Source organism: Amaranthus tricolor, chromosome 3 (assembly GCF_026212465.1).
Source record: "Amaranthus tricolor cultivar Red isolate AtriRed21 chromosome 3, ASM2621246v1, whole genome shotgun sequence".
NCBI lineage: Eukaryota > Viridiplantae > Streptophyta > Magnoliopsida > Caryophyllales > Amaranthaceae > Amaranthus > Amaranthus tricolor.
The window spans coordinates 22,847,766-22,869,143 of record NC_080049.1 but is presented as its reverse complement, the minus strand read 5'-3'; the positions used below and the strand labels follow the sequence as shown (position 1 = coordinate 22,869,143).

The window sequence follows — 21,378 nt, the reverse complement described above, 5'->3', positions numbered from 1 at the left end:
TCTGAATTGATCACTTTCACATCAAACTTAAAGTCTTTAAAATGATTAATTCATAAGAGGTGGAGAGGCTATAAGGATATTGAAGGGAGAGTGACATACATTGAAAAGTGAACTTCGTGTCAATAGACTGAATTGATCACCATAAAAAATAGATCAAGTGTTCACCATTTTATAAGAAGTGGAGAGACTATAAGTCGCCAATTCAACTTGTGTTTAAGGGTTGTACTCAAGGATGTTGGAGGGAGAGTGACATACATTGTAAAAGTGAACTTCGTGTTAATAGACGAACTTTTAGTATTATTTGTGAGATGCTTAAGAATATTGGAGGGTTATGTAGAACAAAACTATGTCTGTTGAATAGATAGTTGCTATGTTTTTGACACTTTAGCTCACCATAAAATATAATAGATCAATTGCGCATCATTTTATAAGAAGTGGAGAGACTGTAAATTCTTAGTTTAACTTGAGTCTAAGGTTTGTACTTAAGTTACATGATATTTGCTTTACAAACCTACACCAATATTGGATGACAGTGAAGATGAAAGGTGGAAACTTTTGGTGTATTAGTTACTTTTTCATCTAATGATTAGTTACAATATATATATATATATATATATATATATATATATATATATATATATATATATATATATATATATATATATATATATATATATATATATATATATATATATATATATATATATATTTAAAGAAGTATATTAATAGGGCTCGTACTGAAATTATGAAAATCGCATAATCTTTTGGACACACAAAATAGGCTCCACTCGACTGAGTGAGCGAGTTCGACCCATTAAAAATGCTCCTACCAACATTCTGGAGTTTCTGGAAGTGAATAGTAGTTTCACTTGTCCCTAGCCAACTTCGCTCAACCTGGTCAAGCAACCTTTAAGATGGTCCTACTCAGCTTATGTCTAATGCAAGTTTAGTATGTTTGAGCAAGCTTAGCTCGACCTAGTTTTGGTCGAGTGGGCTTAGAATGCCCTTACTTTGGCTCCTTTTTTTCTTGTTTCCTTGACTGAGTCATCGAGGCTTTACTTCCCTAAGCCTCTAGAGTTATGAGAACAGTGTATGCGCCAAATGTACTTGGTTTGTGCTCGGTTTTGACGAGTTACCTGAAATGCACAACAACACCACAACACCCAACTAAGCGTAAAATCCCAAATAAAGCAAGTTTAGTTAAGCAAAATTCCAACCTAATTGAGCCTGATAATAGGGATAAATTATGAATAAAATACAGCTAATATTTTGCTAGGTATTCATCTAAGATTTTTTCACTAATTTAGATATCGGAAAAGGTCCCTAGTGAATCTTTATGGGTCCTCCTAAACCTTGTTACTTGTGAAGATATTGTTACCAAGGTGATTTCACTGCAAAAAGAGTACTTCTAGTCTTCTACTATGCAATGTTTTAATGTTATTATTGATAATGTTATTGATCATTTATTTGTTGTTTGAAATTCATCCATTGAATAATACCATTTTATTACCTCCATTTTGAAATTGTAAAAACAGAACCATATTTAGGTAGAAATTGATTAATTTAACGTTGAAATAGATATTTTGACATCAAAATATATTGATCACTTTTATATCAAAATTGAAATTTTTTATTTTAATTGATCTATTTAATGTTTACTTTAAGTTAAAGTTGATACTTTAAAGTCAAAATTAATACCTTTAAGATTAAAATTGAATTTTTATTCTTTAATTTTTAAAAAACTGAATATTCTTTTTGATTTTTTGCTTTTGGGCTGGCCCATATAAACAGTGTCAGACATCTTCTGTAAATTTTTGCTTAAACAGAATAGACGAATCATTTGAAATTTAATTTCAAGCCCCCGTAATCTTAATTGCACATGACAGGTACAATATCAGTATTATGCACCACTTCTTAATAGTCTCTGTAGTCTTGGTAGGAATATGATGATGCCGAAAAGGGTTCGTAGCTAACCGTTATCGGGCCGCATAAGGGGAGTGTAGAACATGAACTCGAACTGGAAGGAAGAGCAGCAACACATAGACAGCAGCAGCAGTAGTGATGATGAAGATGGTGATGAACGTTGGAAAGCCGCCATCGAAGCAGCTGCAACATCCTATTTGGGAATTACCCTGCCAAACCAAACCACCACTCCTGCGTCTGATGACGACGATGATGACTCCAAGAAGCGTCAACAGCCCATGAAGCACTATCAAATCAAGGTCAATTTCTTCCCTTTCTTTACTTTTTTTTTTCCATTTTACTTCTTAATTTGCCATATGTTGTAGAAATGAGCAAAATGTGCTAATTGAAGTTCACTGGAGTAATCAGTATATTGATATCTTTCATGATTGATTGTGAAATTAGGGTTTTCTCATCCTATTCTCCATTGCATTAGTTATTAATTATTTAAAATATACTTTACTGACAACAATGATTTGAAGCGTTGCCTGGGTTCAAAAATCAGAGCCATCTTATACATTAGCCTTAATTAAACTATGAAAACAAATTCACAATCTCAAATTTTCAATCCGTAGTTAAATTTTAATCAAAAATGGCTGAAATAACTACCAGCCATTAAAAATAGTTTGATATTTCCATTCTTTTTATAAAGACATCATCGTCATTCAACTATGTTAAATATATAAGTCGAGGCCCCTTAAAATTGGAGGTCCGATATTGCTCATGCCTATGAGGCCTCTCTCGCTATAAAATTTGAGGATGTATATGTATTTTTTAAAGTAGTCTAGCAAGATATATCTAATGGTTTAAACTTTATCCCTAAAGCGCATAAGAACAGAGGTATGGAGACTCTTGTTCAGAAACAACTATCATAAATGATTTAGGAATGAAAAGCAATAAGAAATAAGTGCAATAATAAATAAGACACAAATTTACGAGGTTCACTCAACTTGGGCTATGTCCTCAATGTTAGCTAGCTTTGATTATAAGTAGAGAAACGATGAAGTTTACAAGAACTCTTATTGTAGAGTATAACACTAGAAGAAGAGAGAAAGAAGAAGGTAGGCTATTGTGTTTAGGTCTTAGAGTTATAATCATCTTAGGCTAGAGTGCAATCACCCCTATTTATAGTAGTAGTTATATGCCAATGATTGGGACAAAGGCCCACAACAAAAGAAAGAATAATCATCCACAACAGACAATCAGAATGAGCCTGCTTTGAAGTGCTCGTTCGAGCTCTATTTTTGCTCGTTCGAGCACTGTTTCCGCTTGTTCAAGCACCTTACTAAATGAATTTACTGACTTTTCTCGTCTTTTTTTCCTCGTTCAAGGCACTTCCTATTCTAACCTTGCCTTGTTTGAGCACTATGATCAGGCAAGGCTTGGATGTTCATGATCTTGCTTCTCCTCATAAAACACATGACCAGTGCACCCACACGCCTTCAAGCACTCACCATGTTGCACTCAAGTTACCAAACTCCAATAATCTCCACCATGATTTGAGTCCACCCAAGTCACACATTCTTCTAGACACTCCATCCAACACACTATTAACAAACCAAAAAACCAACACACCACATGATGCTCCAAAGGGCTTCACATCAAGCAAGGAGCTAAACCAACCACGTCCACACACAATGTTAACTTGTTGGTAAGCAATAACTTAGTCATCATATTGGCGGGATTGTCATTGGTACTTATCTTCAACAAACACAACATCTTGTTTTCAACTTCACTTGGATGAAATTGTATTTAATGTCAATGTGCTTAGTTATTCTATAGAATCCGTTTTGATTTCTTGCAAAATGAATTATTCTTTCTAATGTCAAAATCTTACAGTTGCTTTACATAAATTTTCTCTTTTAACTCTCCATTTAGAAAAGTTGTTTTGACATCTAATTGATGCAACTCAAGGTCCCTCAAAAGCTACTAGAAGTAACAAAGCCCTAATAGAACAATGTTTCCTTACTGAGGAGAAAACCTCATGAAAATTTACACCGTCAACTTGTGTGAACCCTTTCGCTACAACCCTTGCTTTGTATATTGGAGCACTATTGCTTGCTGATCCCTCCTTCCTCTTGAAGAGCTATCTGCACCCTAGAACCTTTTTTTTTCTAGGTGCTTTAACAACATCCCAAGTCTTGTTCTTAGCAATAGACTTCATCTTTTGCTTCATTGCTACAAGCTACTTTCTTAAGTCATTTAAGGCCATAGCCTCTTTGTATGAGACTGTGAGTTAGGACCATTAACACTTTCAACCTCACCAGCAATAGGGAGAGCCTATGCAACATAGTCACACTCCTCAATATACCTTCTTAGAGGCATGATTATCCTTTTTTTTTTCCTAAGAGTGGGCAATGGGATTGTCTTTCATATTGAACATCATCGTTATTTTCATCAACATTGGGAGGCTCCACCACTTCTTGGGTATAATCGGATTTACCTACAATGTAAGTCAAAGAATTCTCCACCAACGGAGTAATTAACGCATTGTTTTCAAATACTACATCTCTAAAAGTTTTGATCTTCTTAGATTTCTCACACCAATACCTATATCCCTTTACACCCAAACTATAGCCTATAAAAATACATTTCTTAGTTATAGGTTCAAGCTTTGCCTTACTCACATGGATATACACCAAACAACTGAATACTCTTAGATTAGAATAATCAGCCGAGGAATCGTACCATACCTCTTGTGTGGACTTGAATTTCAAGGCGGTGTGTGGAGAACAGTTCACCTAGTAGCTTCGACCTAAAAAATTTTGCTCAACTTTTCTTGAGAGATCATGCTTCTAGTCCTATCTAACAAAGTTGTCTTTCATCCTCTCCACAACCCCCTTTTGTTGAGGCCATCCTGTACATGTGCAATGTCTTACAATTCCTTCTTTGGTGCACTATTGAAGAAATTTTTTCTCAACAAACTCAAGACCGTTGTCGATTCTCAATGTCTTGATACTCTTACCAGTTTCAAATTCAATTATGGTTTTCCAATCAATGAAGACATCAAATACATCATCTTTGTGCTTGATGAAGTAGCACCAAATTGTTCTTGAATAGCCATCTATGAAAGTAAGCAAATAGTTGCAACCAACAAGTGAGCTCTTCCTAGAAGGCCCCACAAGATCAAAATGAGCATAGTCAATTATCCCTTTAGTATTGTGGATAGTCGATTTGAAACTCACCCACCTTGTGCTTCCCATAAACACAATGTTCACAAAATCCAAGATTACTAAGCTTCTTAACACCATGCAAGTCTTGCTTGCTCAACTCATGCATACCTCTTTCACTTATATGTGATATGACCCAACCTTAAGTGCCCAAGTTTTGTCTCATCGTCGGATATAGTGCTAGTGGAGACACTCACCGAGCCCGAGGTAGTAGATACATCAAGTGCATATTACCCAAGGAGATCAAGTTTTTCTTTAAACTCAAAACATGCCTAACTTCGGTCAAAGTCCTAGTTCTCCTTTCCCCTCAAAGTTAACATAATTTTAATTTCATCTGGTCACCATTGCTTGAATCGACTTTATTACAGATTTTATTCCTGACTTTTTTCTATTTTATATGTAGACAAAAGTAAGCAATTCTTTTCTTAATGGATTGGCATAAAACCTCATTAATTGATTTTTACGTTGCTTCCTCTCAATTAATTAGATCATTTTTTTTTATCCATAGACATAGAAAAAAGTATATAGGCATGTTTTGACATTTATTAATATGATAATATGAAGTTTCTTTCTTTGCTACAGCTCAAAGAAATCATCGTTTTGGACGATGCATTTGCAGCGAGCCTTGCTGACAGATTTTGTTTTTGTCTTCGTTATTCTTTCTATAGTGGAAATAGCCGCACGTAATGACATATCACTGCCATAGATAACTCCAAAGCACGTATCAATTTTATTTGACGAATGGATAGTATATCAAGAAATTCCCTTATGATGCGATTGAGGAAATTTAATCAAAAGTTTGAGAAGACCCCCATAATGCATAAGCTACTAAGCTAGTACTATATGCCTGAAATTGTTGGCCACTTAGATCATAAATGACATCGTGTTTAGATATATTACTCATTCTCGGAAGATTTTTTAGGGATTCAATCCATGATTCGTTACCAGTGAGAAATGTCGTATGTTTTAATTTGTTGAAGACCCGTGAGAAGTGAGGTCTTTCAGAGGAGGGGGGAGAGAGAGAGAGAGGGAGAGGGAGGGAGGGAGGGAGGGGGGAGGGGGAGGAGATATTGCTGCTCGTCCCTTTTCTGTATTTTATGCTCTGTGTCTCTTCTCTTTATTACTAGGCAGTGGTTTGAGCCAGACAAGGAACCTCCTCATGAAAATTGCTCTACTTTGACCTCATTTTGCCTTTTTGCTATGCCTCTTTTGCAGTAAAGCTAATGCCTCTTTACTCCTTCTAGTAACCTTTTGGAACTAGGGTTTACTATTGAATTTTCAAGAAGAGAGCTACATCACTACATGGTTTTCTTTCTCATCTATCTGAAACATAAAAGAGTAGAGGTAAGATTTTTACTACACTCCTCCACAATATTTAGTAATGTACCATGTGCCCTTGTACTGATCCATGTACCAGGATGCAGCGGTAGAACCTTATAAAGGGAAACCGATGCTCATTTGACCAACTTTTTAACTCTCAAAAAGTCTGGTACTCAATTGAAAATGGAAGAAGTTTGGGGACTTGAGAGGAAAAAATCATCATGGATCGAAGGACTGGGAGTTTTCAAGTGATGATTAAAAACTTGATTTATGGACTTGAAATCCAATAAAAACTATCTAGTTCTCTAAACTTTGAATGTTCTGAAAAAAATAATGGCTGTCTCCCGACCTCTATATGATTTGGTGAAGAAAACTATATATTACCTAACTAAACCAGAAACAAGTAAGAAATATAAAAATGATGAGTGTTGTTCATTTAATCATATCTATTTGCTCACTCAAACTTTTTCTGTTCATCGGAAGGAAGTCAATGTTGATTGTAAGAGATCTGGTTCATCAGGATTCAGTTTCCAACTTGTTTTGCATGTTATCCCAAGTAGTTTACTTATGTGTCCCAGAATAATAATAGGATTAGTCCATTTCTCTTATCCTAGTTGCTGAGATTAGGTATTTTTATTGACAGGCACAAAAGACCTTAGATGAAATAATGGAAAAATCGTTAGTTATAATGAGAAGTTCAGATCTCACTGACACCGTTAATGATCATCCCGACACAAGTGAAGGTGGGGTTCGATTGTTCAAGAAAGCTCCTGTTGGCATAGTGTTTGATTATAAAGGTATAACCATGTTTATCGAGTGTGAACTATTCGTATACTTATAAGGCTGAAAATCTGAGAATCTTGTCGGAATGACGTATGCTTTTGTTGTTTTCAGATGAATTGAAGGGACCAAAAAAGAGACCAAAAATTCTTCCTGGTGAAGAAATCAATGAAAAATCGAAGAAGGTTTTTCTTTATTCATTAGTCTAGTGTTTCGTTCGCTACTTTTGTGAAATACTAGTTTAAAGGGCGCAGTTCAAAGTTCAATGTTCGAATATATTGGCGATTGACCCATTCAACTTCTATGTTTGCCAACAGTTCAAAAGAAGATTGGAGTCTGTTGTGGTTGAGGGTACGGATATCATTGCAACTGCAAAAGATGCATGTGAAAAATCTTTATCAAAATTGGCCGCAAAAGAAGCAGCTGCAAGAGAAGCTGCTAAGAGAGAGGAAGAAAGGGTTGCTCAGCTTAAGAAAATCCGTGGTGAGAGATGGCTGCCATCGATTGCAAGAGAAATGCAGGTGAAATCTCAAATCCGTTAGTTCAGGGTCGAATTCGAGATACCTTATAACATATTGCTCCATCCGTAATTGTCGAGAGGATGATGCATCACCAATTTCATATGGGACTTGTTAATTAATTTACCATTTTTTAGGCTAGGAACTTGTATTGGGGACACAATTTGTTGGTATGAATTTACAATATGATATGACTTGAGATGGCCATGAAATTAGGGTAAGAAAACTTAGATTAATAGAAGGATGAGAAATGTATTGCAAGCTTCATTTTCAATTAAAAAAATGAAAATATAATAGAATTTTTATCTTTCAAAAAATCAATCATACAGACTACAAAGCATGTGGCATTCCAACAATATAAAGTCAACTTCCCAGATTTATAACGTAATTAAACAAGTGGACCCATCAAATAATCTGTCAAGATAGACTCACTTTCTTTCAGAATCCAGAACTTTACAATATGATAAATACTACAATTAATTAGTACAGCTCAGTAGCTCACTAAGTGCTTCAAATTTCCTCTCCAAACAATACACTTAGTGGAGTGATTGTGTACATACTTTTCTTTTAAAAAAAGATAATAATTTCTCATCTTCAACACAATAAAATTTTATTATAAACCACTTTGCTGAAGAAACAAGCAACCGCCAGCTCTCAGTTCAGATCATCATCTTAAAAAACACTGTCTTGGAGCGAAATGGCGATCTTGCTATCGAGTGTCGTTGGAGGTATGGGTTACTGCATGAATACGCTTTGGGGGCTGCAGGAACGGAGGTTCTGGACGGTATTTGAAGCTGTAAGCTCTGCTGCAAGATACATGACCTTAGGCCTCATTATATGTTTCTATTCTTTTCAGTCAAGAAGCTCTGAATTTAGATATGGCTTTATATGACACTGATGTTCATTCTATCTGAATGGAATCAAATGTAACCATTTTTTACAAACTCTACAATGAGTAATATTATCTTATTCATTAGAGTGCCACTAACTGCCTGATGCATGGATACTATGTTAGGGTGAATTTCAATCATATGTGTCCTGTCCGATCCAGTTTGCAACAAGTATTATTTCTTACTTTTTTACATTTGTTGTTTGGGTTTATGGAGCAATGCCGTTACTAATAATTTTTAGTCTCTAGGAAAAAAATAAAAAAGGTCCTTATATAATTAAAGTTTCTGTTATTTTTTCTCCAACTATGTAGTTCAGTAGTCATGCGTTTAACTGAAAAAATCTAATGCTGCAAGTTGGATGCTTGCTAAAAGGTACTTATGCAACTACTGATTTTTAATTATAAGGACTAAATCAATTTGAGCCTCTTTCATGAGCTGGGCCCTAGACGGCTAAACGGTTGCATTTTAAAACTACCATCAGAAACGACCCTATTATGGAGAATATAAAAATTATATTTGTGGATGTAATGAAAAGAGAGATTGAATGTGTAAAGGAGAATTAGTGTCTAGTGAGTGTCGGGAAAGTATAATATTTTTAGGTATCATATCTTTGTATTTTTAGGATATTATATCATTGTAATTATTTTGTTTTATTTGTTTCCTAGTTTAGCTGCTCAAATATGTATATATGAGGAAGTCTGTCATTTATGACAATAATACAAACAAATCATTCAAAACCTTAATCTTTGTCTTAATTCTGTCTCTAATCAGTGAGAGATTGTAAAGTCATTTTACAAAAAAATGTACTAGAGAATTCAAAAAAATGGACAAGGATAAAATATAAAAAATTCAATGAAACAAAAGAGTAAATGTTTTCTCTGTAAGAATAAGATAGAGGTGATCGGCTCAAGATGATGATCAAGACCAAGGCTTTAATAATACAAACTAGTAATTTTGATGTAAATTAACAAATGACAGTTTAACATAATATTGTCATGTGTAATTCTTTTATTGACTAAATGTTTATTAGTAGAGATTTTGCATTGTTTGTAATTTATTATTTAATATAGTTTCGCACAAATTGAAGGATGATTAACTATGATTGCAATAAAAAAACTTGCACTTTTAAAACTTTATTGCCATTTGTATTTCCTAATTACTGATTGAGAAAAATTTGTCTTGATTGTTTTGTTGATTGATATTTACTGGATGAGACAAATTTGCATAAATTGATTGATAATTGATAAGCACTTGCATTAATTAAGATTATTTTATAACATACTAAATAACATAACAAATCACAAAATAATTTGCATAGAATCTTCACAATAATTATGAATAAAATAAACTACAATATAATTGCATGAAGTCTTTTAGAATAATATAATTAGCATTTCAAAACACAAAAGCTTTGATTATCTTAAACAAAATATAATTAATTTTCAGTTTTAATAGATGGTTGCCATATTTGTTTCCAATTATTGGCTGAGGCAAAATTGCATTTATTGGATAACAGTTATTTATTGGCTGAGACAAATTTACAGAGATTGTTTTTCTAATTGATATACTAAATAATTTTAAATGTGGAAAATTTATATTTACTAGGTAACAATTATTTTATTGGCTAAGACAAAATTGCATTTAAAGAAAATTTATATTTATCTAGATGAAACAAATTGCTAAACAAAATCACAGTTTTATATATTTAATAATAATATACTAAATAAAACAAATCACAATATTATTTGCATAGAATCTTTTAAATTAACTTCAACACTTTCTATATATTTCAGTTGTAATTATGTTAAACTAAATCTTCTGTGTAATACAGATATCAATATACCTTTATTGATTTCTATTTTAATAGCAGAAGAAATAAAAAGGATAGTATGTACATTAAAGAGAGGGGAATACTAGCACCAACAAACGAGATTATTGATAAGGTCAACGAACATATATTATCACCTTTTTCTGGAGATGAGAGGACGTACTTGAGTTTGGATTCAATCAATTATATATAATACACTTTAAATTAAACAATTAAACTTATGAGGTTAATATATATTTTCCCCGTTGTTTTGAAAATCTAATATTTTATAGATGCTTACACTAAGAAATCCATGCATTGCACATGTTTTATGCTAGTGTCTACTAAAAATGACCAAGATCGAGGCTCAAATTGGTATCTTTGTGTTAAAAGAACTACTATAACCTCTAAAAATGACATGTAAAAGTTAATGAGGTATGTGATGAAAAAAGTAAGGATAAAATAAATATTTGTATATTTATTTTTTTGCCAAAAATAGTAATATAGCATGTAATTTAAAATGACTAAATAAGGAAAATGTAACAAGTGTTGCACATAAACAAAATGAAATTCTTTATTTCATATGCACCAAATAAATAGAGAATGTAGTCACAATCTGTATTTAAATTCATGTTATTTGGGAAATTCTCAAATAATCAGCTATGATAAATGGATTCATCGGGAGGGAAGACTAATGAATGAAGTATATTACAGGGGGTGTAGGAAACCAGCAGTTTCCAATTTTGTGTGGCTAAAGTTGTTGGGAAGACAACTTTATTTAGGAGAACGGACTCATTAAGCTTGCAAGTATCCATGATCTTCCAAATATGACACTATAATTTCAGACATTTCACATGGAGATGTGCAAGTTTCTGGTTTTGGCTGCAAGACGATCTGCAATTTAACATTTTTATGAGTAGGGCAGTAACATTGTGCTGGAATTAGAAACCAGAAAAAACGATCTGCAATTTAAGTCATTTATACAAAGGGAATGTAAGAGAAAGAGAAAGAGGATCATCAAACACAGTTGAGAAATTGTACCTCACAGTTTAGTGGCGGTTCATAAGGATCATCTATCCCCGTGAAACCTGAAAGTTACAGAGATCTATTAAACACACTTAATCAACACAAAAACTATCGCAACTATAGTTACTAAGAAACAAGAGCTAGAAAAAAAAGGTGAAAACACAAACAAAAGATATTTCATATTTACAGCTCCCAAGACGTCAATCACAAAAGTAAAATCACCCCAATGCCATTGAGTGGATCAGGTGGGGTTTAGGGGGTCGGATGTACGCAACCTTACCCTTATCAGTCATAACGCTAACAAAGAAGTTGTTTCCAATTCACTAATATTAGTAAACATCATGAGCAACTTTACATAAATAAGAAGTGCACAAGATATAATTAACCATTTACTATAGTCTATTATAATCTAAAACAAAAAAACCAATAGAGTAATCACGTAATTGTAATAAGTCTAATCATTTACCATAGTACAATTGAAATATAACATGAAGTCATCACGTAATTGTAAAAATAAACCAAGGTTGTGTGCCTTCTATGATTTCAGACTCGAGTAAATTAATAGCCAAAACTCGTAAATCAACTCCAATTGATTCCAGTTTGGCTGAGCTTTGGTGCACACCAGCGCCGGTAAGTAGCTGTACACCTTCACTTAAAACTTATTTCAAAATATTTTACGCTTAGCTACAACAAGCTAACACTCAGAAATCACCTAGCTTCAAGTTTTCCTACACCGCAATGTGCATGGTATGATTCTCTAGACATCAAATTTGCCCTTCAAACCTTACTAATTACACCTTTTCCAAGTTATAGACCTAGACATTCAGTTTGCTTTTCTTTTTTTCAAGTTATCATTTGACAGTTTTTTCATTGTATAAATCAGCGCCTGTAATGTGTAATATGTTTCATCATCAAGACAAAAGGCAACTTCAATTCCATAACCAAGTTATAAATATATCCAGAAGTCCACTAAACTTTAATTGGATTTAGCCAAAGGAGACTGTCAAAAACGGGAAGAGGCACTAGGCAAATAACATGAAATAATAGATACTGCAAAAATTACCTTCAATTTTACCAGCTCGTGCTTTTTTGTACAAACCCTTGGGGTCCCGAGCTTCACAAAGTTGAAGTGGAACATCCAAGAAAACCTGTGAAGTTGATTGCTAAGTTATTTTCCTGGAACCTTTTCAGATAAAAACAGAATACAACAGGAAATACTTCCTAAAAATGAGAAGCAATACCTCAATAAAGTCTCCCTCCGGCAACAGTGAACGACAGGCATCCCTGTCTTTCCTGTAAGGAGATATCAGACTAGCAATGCAGATGACACCAGCATTTGCAAAGAGCTTGGCTACCTCACCTGGAACCACAAGTTAGCTGTAGTTAAAGACATCGACACAGAAATGCTTACATTAACCAATATAAGAGTTCCAATGGTCGTCCATATGAGATCTTTTTCTCCATTCATTCCAATTTTTGACCATCTCATTTTGTAAAGTTGTAGTTAGAGAAGGAAAAAAAAATATTTGTAATGACAAAATAATTTCAACAAAACACCCACCGACTCTTCTAATATTTTCTGTGCGATCTTCTGCTCCAAAACCAAGATTCTTGTTCAAACCATGCCTAACATTATCACCATCTAGGACATAAGTTAAATTTCCTCTTGAGTGCAAGCTATGACTCAACGCACAAGCTAAAGTGCTCTTCCCTATGATAAGAGTATGCAGTCAAGTCAAGGAAAAAAAGGATATCACAACATAACAGTAAAAATGATTAAGAAATGAGATAAGGTCGCTGAAGAAAACCATTGATACAGAATAGAAAGAAAAACAACTCAGGAAACTTTTAACGATTAGCATGTATGCTTTGTAAGCATAGAGACCTGGAACGTGTTACATAGCCTCGATTTAGAGTGCCGAAATGTCCATCCATATCACCAGTGAAATGTGAGCCAAATCAATCTAGGAACCCAGGTGTCATACCAGTTTAGCAGACCTTAAATCGATATTGAAAGGTTTTTTTGGCCTCCTTTTACAGACTAAAGTAGAAAGGAGAAAATCAAGAAAAACTAGTAAACTGAAAAGTACTGCTTGAACACAAATTTTCATGCACAAAAACACATTTCATTTTCTAATGTTACGAAATTTATGTGCTATACATATTGTATCGAGTATCCAATCGTTCCCAAGTCACCCTAAATTGCATTCCACGTTCCCGTTTCCGTATTACATACTGAACTGTATCCGGTGACCGGTCCCAGGTAACAAAGGTTGTAGCTTCCCTAGCTTGTCTTCTTTCCAAAAGAACGGGGTTTATTTTTGAGTTCCAATCATTTACCACAACTTGAGAAGTACTATCCAAGCATCACCAAGTTTACACGGATTAAGTATATAAAATCAACATGTATCCCTAGATACTGAATCACAAGATTTATGCAAAGGTCCACATAAAAACTAGAGGCTATATTACTATTTACTACACAATCGAATGGAAAATTTGGTCTTGCACATATAACACAATAGACAACAGTAGAAAGCATTAATATACTGTAAGTCTGTAACTCAAACACTAGTTAATGTCAATTACAACCATCCTACCATTAAAAGGATGCATCCAAAAAACAGTAGAAGTTAAAAGTTAAAACCTATATTCCCTGTGTAGTAGAAACTTGCCATAAGTTCTCAACTCAATGTTTCATACATTTGATTTTGGATAATGTTTACCTAATATTTGAAAATCAAACATCTTGCTATTGAATCCCACTTTCGTAGTCGTATAGGGTACCAAGTACCATAAATATGATAAAGACATAAAGTTCACATTGTAGACCACAATATGCTAAATGATGCTGAGATGAAACAAAACAATACATAAAACAAGCAATATAACTCAACTTGTAAATTTGCAACGTTCAACCAAATTATGTGAGAGCTGCATTGACAAAACGTTGCAACTTCCAAGTTCAAAAAACAGAGGAAGTAATTCAAATGATTCCAGAATATATGAAATAGAGAAAGGGGGTAAATTAAACCTTTCATGATCATGCCTCTTTGATTATAAAACAAAGAGAAGTTGCTCAAAGCCTCAACAAATAAGCCACCTACCAACGATTAATATACTACCAAACAAGGACCATGCACGGTGCACCCCACTCATATAAACCAAAAGAGAAATTTATAACAAACCACAGAACATATTTTAGAACACTTAGTGAAAATGCAGTAAATGCAAAAGACATACTATGAGATTCAAATAATATTAACATTCAAAGTTTCAATTACATATGCAAACCTGAGCCGCTGAGACCAGTAATCCAGATGACACAGCCTCTTTGTTGCAATAACTGTTGCCTGTCATGTTTTTTCACAGAGCATTCATGCCATAATATGTTGGTAGATTTCTCAATTGTTGACATCTTCCTTCGAACCGTGCCTGTTCAGCAATCTCTTAATCATTTACTCTGATCATTAACTCCGAGATTCAGTGGTTTAACTTAAGCAATATATATCTACAGGAACAAATACAGGAAATGTAGCAAAGCAACAGCAGATTGACTTTTCAATTTACATAAGTGGTAAGAGTTAGAACTAAGGTCAATGCGAATCTATTTTGTGAATGCTGACAAAAGCAATCAGAAATACAAAACACACCACACAATCACATGTAGTCAAAAGATAATCAACAGACGCAACTGTCAAGGAAAAATCTACTGAAGCTATCAATTGGTTCCTTAATCATCATAACAATCAAAAGTATCATAGTGCGGTAAGCAAAAGAACTAGGTGGGTATTTCCTTATTAGACAGAAAAATTGCTCAGAGTGACCAATAGCATTGATCAGAACACATATGAATCTTAGTTGCCCTTTGCAACACTCAACCTCGGTCCAATTTCCACATCAAATGAAACCATCTTATCAAGAATGCTCACACACCTTAACATCAATTTAAGACTCACCTATCATTTCCATATTCTAACCATATCACTAACAAGTCAATCTCAAACAATCAAATTGCAGGGGTTGTATCCACTCATTCTTGAAATTATCCAATCCAAAAATAGTACCAATCTAGCACAAACAAAAACTTGCACAAAAAAATGAATTCAAAAAAAAAAAAAATAAAAAATAAACATATATAAGTATTAATCTGATTGAACAGCGAAGGAAATTCAATCCAAATGGTAGCAGAGTAAACAATAAACATCAAAGGACTAGATACAATTAATACCAGTTAAGTTTGAAATTTTGAGTATACCCAGGTCCCAGCAACAAAAAAAACCATCAAATAAAATAACATAGATTTAAATGAATCATACACTAAACTCCAATCAAATAATAACCAAAGAACAAAAAAATGCAAGATTCTCATAACCCAGAAAAATTAATAATAATTCATGTTTGCAATAAAAAATCGGAGCAAATTTAACGAACCAGTCTAAATCCTTATTCGTCTGGTCTACGCACAGAAGGGAAAAAATTGCAACAAACTTGAGAAGTCAAACAGAATAAGAATTTCCCTTTTAACTGATCTTTTCACAAACAAATGAATCTCCGAGAAATTGACTAGCTTTAACTTTGCTGAAATATAGTAGGAATATTTACTTCTGAAATCATAAGTAAAATTTTCATATGTTGAAAAAAAACATGAAAGCTGGAGTAGTTACCATTCCCATTTGCGTCAGAACAACCGCAAGTAAAATCACGATCTGCTTGACCATTAATGTGCTTTAAAGACGACGTTTCGTCCACCTTTCGCACCGCCTTAACCAGTTTTAACGTACTCCCCCTGAATTTATGACTATTACAAGGAATGAGATGACGCAAATCCCAACCAAATTGAATCGCTGATGAACTCATAAACCCTAAATTTGGCGATAAAATGCCGTCTGGCAGTTGATTTGCGATTGAAGGTAGCAGCTTTAGAGCCACCGCCATTAATTATAGAAAGCACCGACAAAAATTGTGAAAATGAATCAACACGTATAACAAAATATGGTGAGAACCTTGAGAGGAGAGAGAAAGAGAGACGGGAGGGGATGGAGGTTCAGGCGAAACGGGCTGGCGGGAAATTATTTGTGAAGCACTAATAATTTTACTCCATGACTGAAAAGCGTCAAGCTTCGTGCCATGCATAACTCGTTCTTAAAAACTCTATGACTCAATGGTCACATCTGAGTTCTGTGAACAGATTTAACGGAATGGTACTCTTAGGAATTACAGAGAATATATAAAGAGAAAAACTTGAAGGTGTAAATACCGTATAGTTCTATATTTTTGGTATATTTTTAAGTATTTAAGGATGCAAATCAATTACTGTAAATAACAATGAGAATCATATTTATAGTCAGTGATAACCATGGGGTAGGTTATCCGGAACGGAATTGGTTCCGAACCGTCGAAGAATTGTCCCGTAATCAGAACCATTTGCGACAAATTTTAAACTAGACTGAACCACGAATCGTTATGGTTACAAAAAAAATATGATGAACCTGTGGAACTGTTGGCAAGAACCGTTCAACCCGAGAGTTGAACTGCCAAGAAATCCTCTGGACTGAAATTCAACGGTCCGAATTAGGTTCTAGTTTTTAGGAACTGAAACCAAATGGAACCGGAATCGAAACCGACTCAACTCGGACTGTAGCCATCACTATTTATTGTGCTAACTTTTACTATTCAAGTATTATTTGTGCAATAAGATTTCATGTTAAGGTTTAATATTTTAAGGCATTCGCTATTTGCTTTGATTTGTCTTTCAACATTCTCTCTTGAATGTCTTATATATTGATAAAAATAGAAATGTTATTAATATTCATAGCTTTAGATTGCCTTATAAAACTTTGTTGGGCAAACCGAATGGGATAAAAATCTGAGCAAAGGATAAAATAGTACAGTAAACGTGTTTATTATCTCCTCGAAATTAACATAGGTCTCGAAAGAGGCACATTCTAATCTTGTGCTTCAATTGTTCGAATTTCTATGACGGGAGTGATTTTGTAAATAAGTCAACAAATTTGTTGTTGCTTGTTAATTTTATGGTCTTTACCTTTCTAAAAGAAGTATGCAACTGAGATTCTAGAGCAAGCAGACGTGTCTAACTACAAGCCATCTTTTACACCAGTAGCTATCACAGGAAAATTGAATGTTGATGCACGCAGGTGCTCCTTATGAGAAACCCACTCTCTATCGTTGTTTAGCTAGTGCTCTTCGGTACTACATATGATTGCCTTTTACCATATGATTTGATATAAAAAAAACAACTATTGATTTTGGTCACACCTATATAGATCCTCTCTTACTTCATTATTATCTTATGTCGATGCATAATATGGAGGATGAACCAGTACTCGTTGCTCTACTTTGGTTTACTTTGTATTTTTTTTTTTTGATAATCTTTATCTCCTGGTCATCCAATAAAAGACAACCCACTTTATTATATGACTCTAGTGTTAAAGCTAGATATACAAGTGTTGTCACATAATCATATTGGATCCGCAACTTGCTACTTGAGTTAGGTTGGCCTATCGGCTATCACTAAAGCAATCTTTGTCTCTAGTGATAATGTCAATACCATGTATTGGTCTAGTTATCATGTTCAACATCTGCGCGACATACATATTGTAGTTGTTATTCACTATGGACGACCTGAAAACTGACCCGATTCGAAACTAATCCGATCCTATAATAACCCGACCAGAATCAATCCTACCCAAAACCTGACCGATCAACCGTTATCCCAGGTCTCATCTAAGTCATACAATTTTTTTTAAATGGCATACAATCCTATCATATAATAATTAACTAATTCAGCAACCACTTGAGACGTGGCGGCTTAAGAATGAAGGTTAAGAAATTTTCATGATTTGCCACGTGTCACTTTACTGAATATCTCCTCAAATTAATTAATTGTTGATATAATTAACTAATTCAGCAACCACTTGACACGTGGTCGCTTAAGAATCAAGGTTGAGAAATTTCCATGATTTGTCATGTGTCACTTTGTTGAATTTATCTCCTCAAATTAATTAATTGCTGATTTTCTATTAGAAACATAATGCAAATACAAATAAACAAACCGATTTGTACTTCCCTTGTGTGGATGGTAATGGAACTTCTTACTTTGTAAATCACCATATGGACATCATGAAGATAAGGTTGCGACAATTAGAGAAGTCGCTCGGAAACTTGATATGAGTAGATGGTGTTCATGCACTTTCCTATTGTGATATTTCTCCCACAAAGGTGCTTGGGATGATAAATGAAATTCACAATGAGATAAAATCTACACAACAAAATCCTAGCACAAGGAAATTGCAATAGTACATACAAGTGTTGTGGTGAATTAAGAACTTTGATGATATTGAGAGTTAATTACTCTCTTAATATTATTTCATTAAAGGAAGAACAAGAATGGGAGTATTCTTAAGGGAGAAATAAGAAATGATATGGAGATAGGATGGAATGTCCCTTGGCATGCAACCTCTATTTGTAGAGCTATGCATGAAACAATACCTCCTTTTGAAACAAAAGTGTTTCGCCAAACAAAGCTTTATGAATCAAAGTAATGTTTCACCAAGCAAAGCTTATGAAACAAAGTAATGTTTCACCATGCAAAGCTTATGAAACAAAGTAATGTTTCACTAAGCAAAGCTTATGAATCAAAGTAATGATTCATCAAGCAAAACTTATGAATCAAAGTAATAATTCATCAAATTCTTTGAGGCATTTAATTTGGACTTATAATATATTTATTTAAGTCCTACTACTATACTAAGTATGTAGTATATACAAATGTAGGTTTATATACTCTAAATGTTCAACAATCCTCCCCCATTTAGAGTTTAACAAACCTCCTTCTTCCTTTACACATTAAGTATATAATTCCGTTTCATGCATCAACGCTAATGTCCCTACGGATTGAATTAACGCCTAGTATAAAACACTTCACAAGCGATCGAACTAAAATGATGTCCCTACGGATTGACTTAACTAGCCCATCCAACCACTTGAAGGTTAAATACACACAAAACTAATAACACATTGTCATTTACCTTGACACATTATATAGGGCCGTGTCCATATCTATTCATAAGTTTATCATAGTCGGATATGCCAATCTTGACTACTTGAAGCGGCCAAAACTTCAAACTTATATAGGTAGATTCTCACTACGTAAAACATATCCCCGTGATAGGATACCACCAAGAGCTCTTCAACCCTTGACCTTGAGAACTTAAGCGACTACCTTGTCATCACGGTCTAAAGCAACTATGGTTCATTCATCCTTGTTGCTTTCAAAGACTTTAAAGGACTTTACCACATTGAATTCAAGACACAATGCTACTTGTGTGTGAATTGGGACTTTCTTTTAAACTTTATTGACATAAACCAATCTCAATTGACGCTTGTTCAATTGAAACCTTGCTCATGGCTTTAGTGAAAAAATCAGCCAAATTGAACTTGGTGTTCACGTAGTCAAGAGTTATGACCCCATGAATGATAAGATCTTGCACTAGACTGTGTCTAAGAGCAATGTGTCTCGACTTACTATTATACACTTGACTATAAGCTCTTCCCAAAGCCGTTGTGCAATCCGAATGAATTGCCACCGGTGAAATTGGCTTTGGCAACAAAGGTATCTCAAACATGAGATTCCTTAACCACTCCGCTTCATTTGCCGCCGAGTCGAGTGCAATGAATTCCGCAAACATAGTGGAATCTGCTATTACCATTTGTTTCTTGGAAGCCCATGAAATGGCACCTCCCCCATAAACAAACACCCAACCACTAGTTGAAGAATTATCCTCTTTATTAGTGATTCAACTAGCATCGGAATAACCTTCCAACATAAAAGGTTCACCACTATCAGTTATACCATAAATTATGGTTCCTTTCAAGTATCGTAATACTATCCTTATCGCCAACCAATGTTGGGGACCCGGGTTACTAGTAAATCTACTCAATTTACCAACCGCAAATGCTATGTCCGGCCTTGTACATGTCATAGCATACATCAAAGATCCAATAATCTTTGCATACTCTAATTGAGAAATTGGTTTTCCGGTATGCTTGGTAAATTTCATACCTTGCTCCATGGGACTTGAGATTGGTGTCGAAAATCTTGCAATTTAAACCTATTAAACACTTTATCAATGTAATGAGATTGACTAAGCTTAATACGACCACCATCTCTTTTGATCTTTATGCCTAAGATCACATCGGCTTCCCCAATATCCTTCATTTGGAAGGATTTAGACAAAAAATCCTTTGTCTCTTGGATATGTACTAAACTAGTACCAAAGATGAGCATGTTATCCACGTATAAACAAATGATAACTCCATTGCCATGGTTATCAAATTTGCTATAAACGCATTTATCCGCTTGATTCAACTTGAATCCAAAGGACAATATAGTTTCATCGAACTTTTAATGCCATTGTTTTGGTGCTTGTTTAAGTCCATATAGTGACTTAACAAGTTTACACACCTTATTTTCTTGTCCTTTTAAAACAAACCCTTCGGGCTGTTTCATGTAAAATTCCTCATCTAGCTCACCGTATAAGAATGCGGTTTTCACATCCATTTGATGGACCTCTAGATGATAAATTGTAGCCAACGCTACCAACAACCTAATGGTGGTTATTCTTGCAACTGGTGCATATGTATCAAAATGATCAATACCAAGCTTTTGTCTAAAGCTTTGTGCCACTAAACGGGCCTTGAACTTATCAATAATTCATCAATCTTCATTTTCTAGATTGCATCACTAGAACTCAATGGGTCACTTTCCGCATTTTAATAAATATGAAACACTAAAAGTAACATTATTTTAGTACCTTTGACAAAAAATATTCATCAAATTTCTTAGTGCGCATTTTTCTTAAAAATGACTTTTTATTAAACAT

General features: G+C 34.2%; 2 protein-coding genes across 2 annotated transcripts; one reads left to right on the top strand and one right to left on the bottom strand.

Annotated features, from left to right (window-relative positions):
• Positions 1 to 1,855: 1,855 nt before the first annotated feature.
• LOC130807705 (uncharacterized) lies at positions 1,856 to 9,332 on the top strand. The gene is made up of 4 exons (XM_057673021.1): positions 1,856 to 2,222; positions 7,096 to 7,249; positions 7,347 to 7,417; positions 7,550 to 9,332. Exons 1-4 carry the CDS (start codon positions 2,007 to 2,009, stop codon positions 7,772 to 7,774), a joined length of 666 nt encoding a protein of 221 aa, XP_057529004.1. The 5' UTR covers positions 1,856 to 2,006; the 3' UTR covers positions 7,775 to 9,332.
• Positions 9,333 to 11,003: 1,671 nt separating this feature from the next.
• Positions 11,004 to 16,770, bottom strand: LOC130807704 (adenylyl-sulfate kinase 3-like). The gene is made up of 7 exons (XM_057673020.1): positions 16,141 to 16,770; positions 14,768 to 14,908; positions 13,035 to 13,184; positions 12,715 to 12,833; positions 12,537 to 12,621; positions 11,489 to 11,535; positions 11,004 to 11,341 (listed from the first exon to the last, which is right to left on the bottom strand). Exons 1-7 carry the CDS (start codon positions 16,409 to 16,411, stop codon positions 11,243 to 11,245), a joined length of 912 nt encoding a protein of 303 aa, XP_057529003.1. The 5' UTR covers positions 16,412 to 16,770; the 3' UTR covers positions 11,004 to 11,242.
• Positions 16,771 to 21,378: the final 4,608 nt, after the last annotated feature.

Excerpts from the sequence above, each read along its gene's own strand:
- LOC130807705 (XM_057673021.1), top strand. The coding sequence starts at position 2,007 with ATGAACTCGAACTGGAAGGAAGAGCAGCAACACATAGACAGCAGCAGC. Across the intron at positions 2,223-7,095 it reads TGAAGCACTATCAAATCAAG|GCACAAAAGACCTTAGATGA; the intron begins GTCAATTTCTTC and ends TTTTATTGACAG. Across the intron at positions 7,250-7,346 it reads CATAGTGTTTGATTATAAAG|ATGAATTGAAGGGACCAAAA; the intron begins GTATAACCATGT and ends TGTTGTTTTCAG.
- LOC130807704 (XM_057673020.1), bottom strand. The coding sequence starts at position 16,411 with ATGGCGGTGGCTCTAAAGCTGCTACCTTCAATCGCAAATCAACTGCCA. Across the intron at positions 13,185-14,767 it reads TACTGGTCTCAGCGGCTCAG|GGAAGAGCACTTTAGCTTGT; the intron begins GTTTGCATATGT and ends CTCTTATCATAG. Across the intron at positions 11,342-11,488 it reads AACCGCCACTAAACTGTGAG|ATCGTCTTGCAGCCAAAACC; the intron begins GTACAATTTCTC and ends GTTAAATTGCAG.